Genomic DNA, 16,581 nt, shown 5'->3' with positions numbered 1-16,581 from the left:
TCTTGGTTCTTAATCCGTGAACCTGGTTACCAAATTCTCAGAGGTCCTGCATTTGACTGTTGCAGCTGAAAGCCAGAACTGTCTCTAATAAATTCCTTCTTATCCACAATCTGATAAGGGACAAGAATGCAGACTTGCTTTGAATTACCAAAACAGAGGGTTTTTTGGTGGGGGAAATGATGGGGGCAGTCTTCCTCTCTTAGAAATGCACCCAATCTGATTTCAGGGTTGGCAGTTGAAAGGACTATGTTCTAGACTGGAGATAGATGATGTCATAGCCCTCCCTTCTGTTGAGAGAGGGGTGTTCAGTTTTGACATAGATGTCCTCTTTGACCCCTCTTTCAAACCAGCAGTCCTCTGTCCAAAATGTGGAAGAAAAACAAGAAAGTCCAGTTGCCTCATGAAAAAGCATCTTTGGGATAACTATGACCTGGATGATTGAGAATCTCCATGGACACTGGTGAACTTGTGGTTTCTAAAAGCACTGAAGGACATTCATTATTAGGACGTATTTCAATTTGATGTTGGGACCAGAACAACACCAATGTAATAATCATACGTATGGATGATTTCCACAGTTTCTTGACTTCTAAGATAATAGATGACAGAAGCTGAGAGATTTTGTACACCATGAGCCTGCTCTTTATGATGCCATTACATGTTTGTGGCTAAGCCTGTATTAAGGAATGAGATGAAGAAATACCACAAGAACATAACAGAAAAAAAGAAGTTGACAGGTTAAGGGCAAGTGGGGAAATGCCTTTAACATTAAAAAAGAGGGAGAATTCTGCTAAGATTCAGAAGCAAAGACAAGAAGAAGAACACTTGCATTACTGAATATGCAAGTCACATCCTAATCACTGCCAGTTTAATTATGGAATACATTTATGAAGTCTTATTATGTTTTATGCTCTACTTCTTTGAATAACTATACAGTTATAGTTCATGAGCCCATATTTCAGATACACAAGTGCTCCGATTCATCAGCCTATTTAATCGTGGTCTGGATTTTAATGCTATCTGACATTATATTTTGTGACATAATTTCTCATAGTTCTACTCATCCTGATTAGCTACTATTTCAGTCCTAAGTTAGATTTTTTTTCCAATTTATTGTTTCATCAATTGCAATATTTGAAGAACTCTGTCTGTGATTATAGAGGATCTCACTTTTTTCTTTTTCTTTTCTTTCAAAATTTTTCTTTTCTTGGACATTTGTTTAGATTCTTAAACTCATTTTAGCATCTCCTTACATTCTCATTTCTGGATTGTGTATCAGTATTCAAAAAAAAGGAAGCTAAAAATTTGCAGTTTTTCTCTACTGTATGATAAATCAGCAACAACAAAATGAATTTTGTTGTTGTTAGCTGCGAAGTCACGTCCGACCCATCGCGGCCCTATGGACAACGTTCCTCCAGGCCTTCCTGTCCTCTACCATCTTCTGGAGTCCATTTAGGCTCACGCCTACTGCTTCAGTAACTCCATCCAGCCACCTCATTCTCTGTCGTCCCCTTCTTCTATTGCCCTCAACCTTTCCCAGCATTAGGCTCTTCTCCATTGAGTCCTTCCTTCTCATTAGGTGGCCAAAGGATTTGAGTTTTAGCTTCAGGATCTCTCCTTCTAAAGAGTAGTCAGGGTTGATCTCTTCTAGGACTGACTGGTTTGATCACTTTGCAGTCCAAGGGACTCGCAGGAGTCTTCTCCAGCACCAGAGTTCAAAGGCCTCAATTCTTTGGCGCTCAGACTTTCTTACGGTCCAGCTTTCACTGCCATACATTGCAACTGAGAAGACCATAGCCTTGACTATATGCACTTTTGTTGACAGGGTGATGTCTCTGCTTTTTACAGTAGTAGTAAAGATAACAAAATAAACCAAAACAAACCATGGCTCATTCTTCAGAATTTTTCTCAGTTCCAAAAGATTCCTTTAAGTGCAGCTAAGCACATTTTTCTCCCCAATCATGTCCATTAGGCAACATGGCCAAGAAATTCTCAGAATGATAACAATTCTGTGATCTAGGGTTACAATGCCTACAGAGGGTGCTGGATGTAACAGTATGTGAGAATGAGCTTGGGAGACAGTAGGAAGATCTGCAGCTTAGGCAATGGTCTGATAAGAAGCAGCTTATTCCATGTATGGGATAAAGCAGGAGAAGTAATTTAGAAGGGACCCTCCCTAGTTTTCTGGAGAATAAAAAGAGAGGAGGGGAGAAATAGTTTCAGCCTTGCAACCTTACAGTGAAGATAGTGCTGATGCTGCTGGATGTGTTTCTTGCTAGAAGACCTCAAAGAGCTAACACAGATTAGAAAAGATTATAATGAACTCGGTGTTATCAAGGCAGGTTGCAATTTGTCACTGGATATACAAAAGCTTCCTTATTCATACGAGCCATACTAGAGTCATCTGGCAAGACAGAGATATTTCTGTCTAAAAGATAAGATGTATTTTATCTCACGACAGTGAAAGAACTTCAGGTATATCTAGGAAAGATATTTGCAAAAAGAAAAGCCAGCATTATATCCAATAAGGTTCATTTATTGTGAATCTGTGTTTCTTACCACTGCTTTGTAGTAAATGACAGAACCACCACTGAAATTAAAATAAAATTGATTTTATGGAACCACAAAAACATATTTATTTAAATCATAAAATAAGGCAGTATAATTAATGTTTGTAGTAGCAATTTCTTTGGGTAGTTTAGCAGAACATGTGAAGACTGAGCCCAACAGTATTTTACCTCTTATATTTTATAATCTCTCTTCCTATTTAACAGACACAATTACTGAGTGTATTTGTGTCTTATTGAGACCCAATATACTATATCTGGCATCTATTCACCTTGACAAAGAGAATCACAGTTCATTTTCAGCTTGAATTTGTGAATGTTTAAATTAATGGTATTGCATTTCCATGATTTTCAAACTTCATATGATATGATTTTGGTTGTCTATAAATAAAATGAAATAAACAAACAATCAAATAGATATCATTGCATGGCCTCAGTAATGAGCTATTTGTTGAGAGAACTCCAAGATTTAATACCAGTTAAGACTAATGCTTTGGATGAATGTGGAAGAAGCGGTTTGGAACCCACATGAAAGTACCACATTTTTGTTACTGGGTGTAACAACAACTCTTCTCTATCTTCTTGTAGATGCCTGGCTCTCTACTGCTGCCATCATGGGCAAAGTACTGTCTAAGATCTTTGAAAACAAGGAGATGCGGATCTTGATGCTTGGCTTGGATGCTGCAGGGAAGACCACAATCTTATACAAACTGAAGCTGGGTCAAGCAGTCACAACCATCCCAACTGTGGGTTTCAATGTAGAAACAGTGACTTATAAAAATGTCAAGTTTAACTTGTGGGATGTTGGGGGCCAAGATAAAATCCAGCCTTTGTGGCGGCTCTATTACACAGGTACACAGGGCCTGATATTTGTGGTGGACTGTGCTGATCGGGACCGCATTGATGAGGCCCATCAGGAATTGCACCGTATTATCAATGATCGAGAGATGCGGGATGCTATCATCCTTATCTTCGCCAAGAAGCAGGACCTTCCCGATGCCATGAAGCCACATGAGATCCAAGAAAAACTGGGCCTGACCCAAATCAGGGATAGGAATTGGTATGTTCAGCCATCCTGTGCCACCTCGGATGATGGACTCTATGAAGGGCTGACATGGTTAACATCTAACTATAAATCCTAATGATTATTTTAAACCATGAGAAACTGTTACTAGTCATTAAGAGAATTAGCACACATAAGGAACACTGTGGCTTCCCAGAAAACAATGATTCTCTCTACTAAAAAGTTCAGAAATTAAGCATCCATAGGATTTTAATAATTGCTCACGTCTTCTCCAATTATCTTTTCCTCCTGCACATTTGACTGCTTCCCAGTTAAATAAAAAAATGCTTGGTAAAAAAAAAGTACCACTTCTCTGTGACCTATTAAAGTAGCAGCTTCAGCTTCCATGTTGGTGCATTTACAGCACAAGCCTCCCAATAGCAGTCATGTGATTTTGAAAAACCACATAGCTGCTTTAATTACTCACATGCAAGTGGCTAATTCACATGCTCCAGATGCACTGGTATCAAAATCTTGTATAGGTTCATGATACATATCTATGCAAAAATATGACAATTTATTGATTAAAATATAACATAAATTATTATTTATTCCCAATCAATGCTTACTACCTAGTAGGTAAATCAGCTGTGAAGATAATCCACATAACACTAAGCAAAAGATTTTTAGCATGCAAGGGAAATAGCCAAGTTCTTAGCTTTGATAAATATAGATCCCCATCACTGTTGATTTAATTGATACCCACAGATTGCTCATTGTCTTTGAATTTTAAATCCAGTTTGGGATTTGGGATCTACCATTGGCTTTACCCAATTCATTCTTGGACTCAGCTTATCATTTATATAATTATGGAGGTGCAGTAAAGGAGTACAATTGTTTTAAAAATAGCAAAAACTCAGCCTATACCAAGGTCCCCTTGTCCTCACTACCATATTCACTATACACAGAGAGAAGTTGATAGTCCATTAATAATCTTGTTGTGATGCTATCAACACTTCCTTATTATAAATGTGGCCAAGAGTTCTCCAGAGATTTCAGCCTTTTAAAGTTGTGAAGTTTTCCTTCAATCTCCACCTCACTGAATCTCTGACTAACCAGATTTTTCTAAGTTCTTCTGCCAAGGAACAGAAAGTGATGAAAGTTAGTGTCAGCAAAAATGAACGAGAAGTACCTTCATCCAGTGGAACATGATTTTTCTCTAGGTCATAGATGAGCAACAATAAGCAATTAACAACTTTCCAAATGAGAATCCTTGTAAACTGGGAGAATCTCAAGATAATTAGATACATGTTACACACATCAATGTCACTAATGGTACACATAGTGACACCTCACAGAAATTCAGCATGGCACGTAAGATGTTCTAATTATTTCAAATTGTTATAAATACAGTGCCTTGTTGTGATATCAGCTCTTATCTCTTCCTGTCATTTTCTAAGATCTGGCTCATACAAGTGAAAGTATAAATTGTTTCTAACAACAACATTGTGCAGAGGTACATTAAAAGATCTTGTACTGCCTGGCATTTGTAACCACCATTCATGAAGGGTCAGAAATCACATTACAAATTGACTTGTATGCATTATTATTATTATTATTATTATTATTATTATTATTATTATTATTATTATTATTATTATTAGAAGGGAAAGGAAGTACTAAATTTGCAGAATCATTGATTCATTAGTCTCAGCCCACGAAGATCCTTGTCTGAGCCTCTGGTTGGTAAATTTGCCCACTGAAACATGGTAGACAGTACTCTATTTTAATTATCAACATCATTATTATCTTCCTCATGAGATCTTAAAAAGACTTTCAAAATACCTGAAGCTTCACACAGTTAGTACACAACATGATGATGGTAGTGTGAGAGGGTGATAGGAACAAAAGCTCTCCTTGCAGCTTATAAAAGAAAAAATAAAATTAATTAAAAGTTAATTTAAAAACACACACAAAAGAATAAGATTCTTTCAGCATGTAAAAAAAAACAAGAAAAAAGTGAAGGAAATGATTGGTCCATTAGTGGTTGAAAGTGGCAAGAAGGTGACAAGTAACAGGGAGAAGGCAGAACTATTTAACTCGTTCTTTGCATCTGTCTTTACACAAAGGGAAAAAACAGACCAACCTATGAAAAATAGTTCCATAAAAAAACAGAATAGAAACACAAGTTAAGATAGGCAAGAAAATGGAAAGTGAGCACCTGTCCAGTCTAGACAAGTTCAAATCACCAGGACCAGATGGATTACACCCCAAGGTTCTCAAGGAACTGGCAGACGTGATCTCAGAACCACTGAACTATATTTTTCAAAGATCCTGGAGCACTGGGGAACTACCAGAGGACTGGACGAGAGCTGATGTAGTTCCCATCTTCAAAAAAAGGAAAAAAATAGATCCAGGAAATAACAGACCTATCAGCCTTAATACCTGGGAAGATTCTGGAAAAGATCATCAAACAACGAATCAGTGAGCACCTAGAGGCAAACAAAGTCATTACTAAAAGCCAACATGGGTTTGTCAAAAACAGATCATGCCAGACAAATCTTATTGCATTCTTTGACCAAGTAACAAAATTAATGGATCAGAGGAATGCTGTGGATACAATTTACTTGGAAATCAGTAAGGCATTTGATAATCAACCTTCTACTTGATAAGATAGAAAAATGTGGGTTAGACAGAATCACCACCAGATGGATTCATAGCTAGCTGACCGGCCATATTCAGCATGTGATCCTCAATGGAACTGCATCTACATGGAAAGAAGTATGTAGTGGGGTGCCCCAGGGCTCTGTTCTGGGCCCAGTGCTCTTCAACATCTTCATCAATGATTTGGATGAGGGGATAGATGGGGAACTCATCAAATTTGCAGACGACACTAAGCTGGCAGGAATAGCCAAAACTCCAGAAGACAGGCTAACAAAATGAAATTCAGTGGTGAAAAAAGTAAGGTTCTACATTTAGGCAAGAAAAACCAAATGTGCAGGTATAGTATAGGTGATACCTTGCTCAATAGTACTAACTGTGAGAGTCCTAGTGGACAATAACTTAAATATGAGCCAGCAGTGTGCTGCAGCTGCCAAAAAAGCCAACACAGTGCTAGGCTGCATTAACAGAGGGATAGAATCAAGATCACGTGAAGTATTAATACCACTTTACAATGCCTTGGTAAGGCCACACTTGGAATACTGCATCCAGTTTTTGTCACCACGATGTAAAAAAGATGTTGAGACTCTAGAAAGAGTACAGAGAAGAGCAACAAAGATGATTAGGGGATTGGAGACTAAAACATATAAGGAACGGTTTCTGGAATTGGGTATGTGTAGTTTAATTTATTTATTTATTTATTTAATTATTTAATTAAATTTTTATACCGCCCTATTCCCGAAGGACTCAGGGCGGTTTACAGGGCAGCATAAAATACAATATAAAAATAGTATAAAATTAAAATAGATTAAATTACTTAATCCCAACAATTAAAACAATATTAAAAGCTAAAACCCCTTCAGTGCAGGCCTGATAGATCAAAAAACCAGGTTTTTAGGTCCCGGTGAAATGAACGCAGATCAGGTGCAGTCTAAAGTTCCACCCGTAAATCATTCCAAAGGGCAGGCGCGCCCACAGAGAATGCCCTCCCCCTGGGGATCACCCGCCAGCACTCCTTAATCGCCGGCACCCTGAGAAGGCCCTCCCTGTGGGAGCGCACAGGACGATGGGAAGTTGATGCCGGCAGCAGGTGTTCCCTTAGATAATCCAGACCCAAGCCATTTAGAGCTTTATAGGTCATTACCAGCACCTTGAATCTCACCCGGAGGGCAACCGGAAGCCAATGCAGCTCATGGAGAAGAGGTGTTACACGGGAGTATCGGGAAACTCCCATAACAACTCGTGCGGCTGCATTCTGCACCAGTTGAAGCCTCCGCGTGGTCCTCAAGGGCAGCCCCTTGTAGAGAGCGTTGCAGTAGTCTAGCCGGGAGGTCACGAGCACATGAGTGAATGTGCATAGGGCATCTCGGTCCAGGTAGGGTCATAACTGGTGCACCAGGCGAACCTGAGCAAAAGCCCCCCTGGTCACGGCTCCTATATGATCTTCAAAATTGAGCTGTGAGTCCAGGAGGATGCCCAGGTTGCGAGCCCTATCAACAGGGGGTAACACCTCACCCCTCCATCGTTAAAGGTGGAATAGTTTGGTTAGCCCGAGATGCCGATACGAAAAGCCACTCAGTCTTGGCAGGATTGAGACAAAGCCTGTTTCTCCCCATCCAGATCCGGACCGCCTCCAGGCAATGGGACATCACGGCGAGGGCATCGCTGGGTTGGTTCGGGGTGGAGAAAAAAAAGTTGGGTATCATCAGCGTACTGATGATACCCCACCCCGAAACCATGAATGACCTCACCCAGCGGCTTCATATAGATGTATATACATTTCATTAACCTAACTAAGTAACATCATCAATGCTAGCAAGGAGTGCTGTTTGCTGTCTGTTTATATTCTGGTGTCTTGACTGTCCAGGTGGGTGGGAGGAGTCTTAGGGATTCTGTTTACTAACGGCTTTTTGATAGTTTCTTGATAGGGTATTGCTTACTTGATTGTTGGTCTGAAGTTAATCTTGGAGTTAATCTATGCTAATCTAGGTGCTGATTATTGATGGAGAGGTGCTGGAGTCCTTTTCTCTTTTGGGCTGGTTGAGTGTCTCTTTTGCATAATCTATGGATGTTGTTAGTCTATGTGTCTATTGATGGCTGATTTGTCAGATTGCCAGGCTTCTAGAAACTCCCTGGCATTTTTGAATTTGCCCTTACCTTGGATTTTTTAATTATTGGATTTGGCATGATTTTATAATGGTTGCACCATCCCAGGTCATGTGAATGCCATTTGCAATCTTCCCAGGCAGCTTCTGACAAGCACAGTCAATGGGAGAAGCAGGATTCATTTAATAAATGAAATGATTCGTTTAACTACTGTGGCAAAAATATATATATGCAAAATTGAGTGCAATTCACTTAACAATTCCTTTCTTCAATAAAAGAAATTCTGGTGGTCATAATGGTGATCATGTTGAGGACTACCTATACCACTGTGTTTGCTAGGCTTCCTTAGAAAAAGCTCGTATAAAAAAGATGTACCTGTCAAGATGGACTTTCCACTGCCCTCTGCTGCCTTGCTGCGTGTTCAAGATTAATGGTAAGCCCAGGAAATTGAAAAATGCAAGAATACTTGGGGGATTTAGTTAATTATTCTGTAAATAAATTGTAACTCACTTAGACTTCAGATTCTTGGAAGATTCCTCACTAGTGCCAGGCACAGAGAGAGGATTGGAAGTACAGCCAACAAATGAATTACCTTCATTTCTGTTTGCTGGAAATACACAAAGGTATTCTGAGATGGGAAGGGGAGGGAAAATGATTTCAAATCTACCATCCTCAGCTACCAAGGCCAGTTCTGAGCATTTTACAGTAGCAATAGATGAACAAGTACACACTCCATTTGGAAATGCCTTTATTTATTGTCCTGATGAGTAATGTAAATATTGATAAGTCACATGTATAAACATCTTGGTAGGAAGGAGTGTGTCATCTTCCTTTTTGATGAATTATCTATTTTGCCAATTCTAAGGTTTTTTTTAGCATCACAATTTACAAGTGCCACAGAAAGTTTTCTCTACAATATTCACTAATTTTGATGCACTTTCTCTTCATATGTTACATGTGGCTAAATAACAGTTTTGTACATACATTTCTCTGACTTTTCTTCATCTGTTTCTGTATAGCTGATGCATTTTCCTCCTTTGGGGGATCAGGCAAAATATATTGCAAAATTAACTGTGCCAATTTAATTCCGTACATCTATTTTGGGTTCTTCCATATGCTTAGGAAACCCAGAATTAATTTCATTTATATCAAAATTATTGTGCATCAGATTTCTCAACGCTTTCTCTACTGGTGTTCCATGCTGTGCATTTATTATATCACCCATAAAGTCAGAAAACAAATGGGAAGTTACAGGACCTCCTCCTTTAACCAAAAGACAAGGAAAAAGCATAGGGCAATAACTAGATAAAGACTTTGCAAGAAACAATGAATGGAGCTGAAACAGACTGAGAATGTGTGCTTTATACTAAATGCTGATCATTTAATAGTTTGCCAAATAATGCATATAAATTGTTAGGAGCAATGGGCAAGATTATAATTTTTCACAGCTGTTCCAGAAGACAGCAAAAAGCAACACTGGGTTTAAATGATAGGAAGTAGATTTCAGTTGGAGATCAGGAATAATGTCATAATGGTAACATTTGTTCAACGATGGAAAAATCTCCATGAAAAGATGATATTCATTCCCTTGCCTGGAGGCATTCAAACAAAGGCTGGATGGACATCTATCTGTGATCCCATAATAGTGTACTAAGGAGGTAGTTGGATTAAATCAGTATTTCTCAAAACAGGCAACTTTAAGATATGTGGACTTCTAGAATTCCCTAGCCAGCTAATTGGGGAATTCTGGGAGGTCCACATATTTAAAATGGCCAAGTTTGGGAATCTCTGGGTTAGATGATCTCCTATATTCTATGATTTTAATCTATATACTACTAAAACTCTCAGTGGCCTAACTTTTTATTCGGTAAAATCAGACAACATAGACATAGAGCAACACTTAAAACCAAGGTACCTCACATGGATTAATGTATGAATATGTCCCAGATTTTGGACTTATATTTGGGAAAGTTACAGCTGCTTAAGTGCTAGATTGCTACAGATTTTTCTTTTCAATGTTGGGTGGCAGTTTTCCAGCCAGTCTTGAGTTTCTTCACTTCCCCACCACCCAGTAGCTGCCAACGAGCTGCTTACTGGAAAGGGAAGGGAAGAGCAAAGGGAGGTAAGAAGGGAAATTTTCTAGCCTTCCTGCCAGATTGCCACAAGGAAACACAGTGGGGAAGCCAGCAGGAAGTCAGAAGTCATTTTTGCAGGAAGTCAGAAGTCATTCCTGTTCCCACTGCATTTTTTGCTTGCCTTGGTTTCTCTGTTTAGAAAGGAAATATAGCTGAAACAATGACCCAACAGGGCAGGGGTTATCTAATATCATCTAAGTCAGCATAAGCACCCACAAAACAACTACCACTGATGCCTTATACATTAAATAATGAATTGTGTAGATATATTTTGCATCCTAGCCGGTGATGGATACACCTATAGCAATGATACTGAATACATAATAGATGTTAGCATTCTCAGTAAGGAAATACATACATTGAATTTTCTGTTTTGTCTCATAATATTGCCAATCCAGTTTCTGTTCTTAAATGGTCATTGTTCACTCTGTCTAGAAAACAGTTGCATGAAAAAAAATCCCAGATGATGGATCAAAATGTTACAACATTGCAATGTTGCAAAATCAAACTATGGAAAAACAACTTCCATGCTACTGCTGTAATGGCTTGAGAAGTATTGTGGTGGAACATCACAAGGATGAAACATTTATCAAGTTTCCCTTATGATTATTTTGACTACTGTGAATAAAAATTCCCATTATTCTAAGAGGTAAGTGATCAGATGATAGAAGGAAACCTCCTTATGAGGCTTTTTTATATATAAACTGTTTTAGGCCTGTTGTCCACATTGTGCCAAGGAAGAGACTTGGTGTTTAGGAAATAATCATTGGCATCCCAAATGTGCTTTTTTCAGGAGGCAACTGGACTTTCTTGTGTTTCTTTTGAAGACGTTTTGCTTCTTATCCAAAAAGCTTCTTTAGCTCCGACTAGATGGTGGGGAATTGAAGCCTTTATACTCCTTGCAGACAGCTGGTCATTTGCATTCCTTTAGAGAAGGGGTGTCAAACTGCTGGCCCGTGGGCCAGATGCATCATCCGGAAGCCAGGCCCACCCCGTTGCTGGCAATGGCGAAAACTGTCCCTATACATTGTGCAACATCACATGGCATCACGAGTTTGACATGTCTGCTTTAGAGAGTCATTGAAACCATTTGGATAATTACCTGTGTTCTCAGGGAGGTTTACCTGTGTCCTCACCCTCCAAGTGGTTTCAACGACTCTCTAAAAGAATGCAAATGAACTTCTGTCTGTAAGCAATATAAATCCTTCAACTCCCCACCATCTAGTCAGAGCTAAAGAAGCTTCTTGGATGAGAAGTGAAATATCTTCAGAAGAAACACAAGAAAGTACAGTTGCCTCCTGAAAAAAGCACCTTTGGGACAGCCATACCTGGATGACTGAAAACCTCCATAGACATTTAATCATTGCCATAAATCCTCTGTAGAATTTCGATGGCAATTAAGAGAGAGCAAGAGATTGTTTGCTGAATGAGCAAGTCAAAAATGGAAATTGTTAATAAGTCTTTTGTGGTACAGTAACTGATTAATTTTCTCTAAGAAAAAAAAATGAAGAAAATAATGCTAGTATGCTGGAATAACTGGCAGATCTAGGCTTATGCATAAAACAGCCAGAGGAATATTTGCATTACTTGGGTGCGCCAGGAAGATTCATAATAACCATGTCATCTGATGCTACCACCTGCAACTAGTCATGGAGTATGAAACTGAAGATATTCTGTTTCTTGCTTCTTGTATCTTTCTCTCTTTCCTGCTTTAATTCTTTTTTTTTCTTCATTTTGTAACTTCAGAACATTCTTGAATATATTTAGGAGGGCTTTTTTCCTGACCTAGATATAAATCCAATGAGCAGAAACATCCCTGTAAGGCTTTTTCCCATTATTATGCCCATACGGGCAGGATAGTGAGAAACGAAGGCTCCATACATGTCTTTCCTGCTCTGTTTAGCCCAGCATGTCTGCAAAATGATTCTGCAGATTAAAGACAGTCCTTCACATTCATCCACAATTACTTCCACTACTAAGCAAGATGGTTAGTAAGTGAATTGTGCCTGATTTAGCAACTTCTTTTGTTATGGTAGCTAAGTATAACACTGCAGTTGTTAAGTGAATCACCTGGTTGTTGTGTGAATCTGGCTCATTGACTTTGCTTATTAGGAACTGGCTAGGAAGGTTGCAAAGGGCAATCACATGACTCTAGGATACTGCAACTATTGTCAGTGCATGCCGGTTGCCAAGCACACAAATTTTATCATGTGTCTGTGGGGAGGTTGTATCAGTTGTAAGATGAGCACATTAAAAAATCACTTTTTTCAGGATCACTATAACTGCAAACCATTGCTAAATGAACGGTTGTACATCAAGTAAGTCCAGGAAGCATATTAAAAGAAGAGCAAAAGACTATGCTAAGCCTAAACCTCATATCTAAAATGAATTAAATTTGTGTATGAAATGCACAGAACTTTTAAAGTTCATATCTTTTCTTCCAAATGGGACAGATAATTTTAGGAGTTTCATTTCACTTATTGTCATCTCTTACTAGTTGTCTCAAAGATGCTTTTTCAAGTACCTGGATGGCTGGACTTGGAAGACTGAGAATCTCCATAGACATTGTCTTACTGGTTGCAAGTCCCGTTCATCCAGACTTCTGTGAAAATGTTTGCATGAATGCTTGTGCCCGTGTCCATTTCTTTTCTTTTTTTTTTTTGATCGGTACCTAGTTATCTACACTTTTTATATTAATTTTATCTACACTTTTTATATTAATTTATTTCCTTAAGGTCAGATTTTGGTTCAAATTGTTCTCTAACATCCACATGATTACATTAATGTGTGTGTGTGTGTGTGTGTGTGTATTCAGCTGGAACATTTTGAAAAGTACAGATTTTCCTGTACATCTTGTGTTTCAGGTTCTTCAGTCTGTAGATGACAAAAAAACATAAATCAAAAGTAGTTAAACTCGACTAGAATGTGGTTTATCTTTAATTGAAATGAGGACAAAATCTTTTATGCAGCTCAGATTTTAAAAAGTAGGTTGCAAGTTATGAGAAAATACAGTATTGGCAGCAAGTCTTTGGTACCCATGTAAGGCTCTGCCACAAAGAAAGTTTATGAAAATTGCACAGCATTAGCTATAATGAAGACCCTGTGTTTTTATTCAGGAATCTGGAATACACATAGTTAGCAAATTGAAAACAACAGTATCTGTTCTGATCAGTTTAATTTTACAACTATACGGTGTAAAATAATGGATTATTGATCCATTTATTGGATATATATCCCACCTTTTGTTTTGAAAACTCAAATCACATCCATAGTATTCTCTGCTTTTCAAAAAAAAAACACTTTAAAATATATGTTGTTGATATCATTACACTATACAAATGGCAGAAATAATCCAAATGATGTCATTTGCACAATTTGGGAAATGATGTAAACATAGATATTGCTCTTGCTGACTGCAATATAATTGGGAATAATAGATGGTTCTTGTTCAACCTCCTAGCTAATCTGCTCAATCGAGGTGGTAATCTACTTTTTGATTTCAAACCATAGTAAAAAAGGCAATAAAAACAACACTAAATTGAAGTAATCTCGGACCAATATAAAATCAACAATCTAAATTATATTCACTGTGATTAATTTTTTTCTCTCCCTTTCTTTTTTTCTTTTCATGATCAAACATGATTTTTTTCCCAAGGGAGAAAAAAAAAAGAGACTGCTCACTTAATAACCACCTTCTTCAATGGCAATCTGTAGTTATGACAGCACTAAAAAGTAATTTATAACCTAACAACTGTTTGCAGCCTCTTCATGGTGAAATGATTGAGATTTGAGCACTTCATAATTGGAAAACATTTATGAACATTGCAGTGTCTTGTGGTCACAAGATTGTCAACAGTCTTCACAATCTGCTTTTGACAAACAGAATCAATGGAGAAGTTAGCAGTAAAAGCACTAATCACGGTCACCTGACAGTTTGCTCAACAACTTTGGGTGATTTGCTTAACAAAAAGAAGTAGCAAACTCATCACAGTCATGTGATGTCTTGCTTACTGACTACATTGCTTGGCAACAGAGTTGCTGGTCCCAATTGTGGTTGTTAAGCAAGGACTGTATACAATTTGAGTGTTAAGGACTTCCAAAAAAAGACAAGAAAACTGAATGAAGTTCAGACCAGATAAGAGGGGAAACCACTATAGCATTCAGATGCTGAAAATAGATCAGAACACAATGCTTAAAAGCAGCACAGCAAGAGAAGTACAGTAAATAGTCTTTCCACAAAGGATTAGAAGAATCAACGGCTTCTTATTATCTTTGCTTCCTCAAAGGTAGTGAACAACTCAGCTGCAGAGTTCTTCAGGAAAAAAATATCTCCCCTTCCATATCCCAAGATACAAGTCAGTAAATATTTTAAATGGGCTATTATTAGTTTCCTAAATCTTTCCTACCATCCTTTCCTTCACAAAGGGATCCAAGTATAAATGTCAAGAATAATTAACCAACATTTAGTGCAATTCCCTAAAGAGAAAGTATATATATATATATATATATATATATATATATATATATATATATATATATATATATATATATATATATATATATATATATATATGTGTGTGTGTGTGTGTGTGTGTGTGTGTGTGTGTGTGTGTGTGTGTGTGTGTGTATATATATATATATGTATATATATATATATATATATATATATATATATATATATATATATATATTCAAAAAAATAAAGGGAACACAAGATAAGACATCCTGCTATTAAATATAGTTCATTGTGTTGTTTAAGTGTTCCCTTTATTTTTTTGAGTAGAGTATATATATGTATATATTGGGGTGTGTGTGTGTGTGTGAACTATGGTGCTGGAGAAGAATCCTGTGAGTCCCTTGGACAGCAAGGTGATAAAACAGGTCAGTCCTAGAGGAGATCAACCCTGACTGCTCTTTAGAAGGCCAGATCCTGAAGCTAAAACTCAAAATACTTTGGCCACCTAATGAGAAGGAAGGACTCGCTGGAGAAGAGCCTAATGCTGGGAAAGGTTGAGGGCAAGAGAAGAAGGGGACGACAGAGTATGAGGTGGCTGGATGGAGTCACTGAAGCAGCAGGCGTGAGCCTAAATGGGCTCCAGAAGATGGTAGAGGACAGGATGGCCTGGAGGAACATTGTCCATAGGGTCGCGATGGGTCAGACACGACTTTGCAATTAACAAATATATGTATGTATGTATGTATGTATGTATGTATGTATGTATGTATATATGTATATGTACTGTATATGTATATGTATATGTATATGTATATGTATATGTATATGTATATGTATTACAATCAGCCAGCCAAGTTCTGTGTGATTTGTTTCTTGCAATGTGATGTTCTGGTATCTTAGACAATCTGTCTTTGCAACTCGAGAGGGACAGAAGAAGGGGAAGTTTTATGAAATGCCTCCTTCACCTTTATTCTTAAGTAGTGAGAGGCATTTGAAGTGAGAAGTCACAAGGTAATGCCAAATCTCAGTGAATCCTAAAATAAATGAAAAGAGATCAGTCAAAAGAAGGATATGATGTTTTAAACCCATGGGATTTAGATTCTATTTTAATTACTCTTTTAAGAATTAAATGTAGTAGATCCTTAATGCTCAAGAACTTCCTTTCCTAGCCTTGTGATATGAGCTTCTTTTAGTTTCATGTGTGTTTTCTCAGTCTTGAAGTTCACTTGAAGCTGAATTTCATGTAATCAGGAAGAAATTGTGGCCTGCTACCAGAATCTAGTGATCAAAATTACATTCAAGGCCTTTCAGTTAGAATATTGGCAAATGTTTAGCAACTTGGCAAGTGTTTAGCCTGGTAGAAAATTTTCTGCAGATAAAATTGGTGGAGTGTTCAAATTGATCTTTACTAAGGAAACCTATCAGGTGACTTGAGACCTGTTCCTCTTTTTCAACCAACAATTCCCACATCGTATTGTGAGAAATAAGTTGAAGGAATGTTATGGACACCAACCTGAGTTTCTAGAAGAAAGAAAGGATTGTTCATCTAATAACTATGTAAAAGTTTTCTCAAGAATGAGGAGGTCAGAGATTTTTTTCCCTTGTCTTGAAAGTTTAAAGACTGCAAATTGTAAAACTATCTTGCAATCACAC

The 16,581-nt window shown here is 37.8% G+C and overlaps 1 protein-coding gene across 1 annotated transcript; it reads left to right on the top strand.

Annotated features, from left to right (window-relative positions):
* Positions 1 to 3,181: 3,181 nt before the first annotated feature.
* LOC308679109 (ADP-ribosylation factor 6-like) lies at positions 3,182 to 3,709 on the top strand (the record flags this gene model as incomplete). The annotated part of the gene is made up of 1 exon (XM_081346364.1): positions 3,182 to 3,709. One exon carries the CDS (start codon positions 3,182 to 3,184, stop codon positions 3,707 to 3,709), a length of 528 nt encoding a protein of 175 aa, XP_081202490.1.
* Positions 3,710 to 16,581: the final 12,872 nt, after the last annotated feature.

The sequence above is a fragment of the Vipera berus genome (genome assembly GCF_964194415.1).
Source record: "Vipera berus genome assembly, chromosome: Z".
In the NCBI taxonomy this organism is placed as follows: Eukaryota; Metazoa; Chordata; class Lepidosauria; order Squamata; family Viperidae; genus Vipera; species Vipera berus.
The sequence above is the reverse complement of the archived record's forward strand: the minus strand, read 5'-3'. Positions and strand labels throughout refer to the sequence as shown.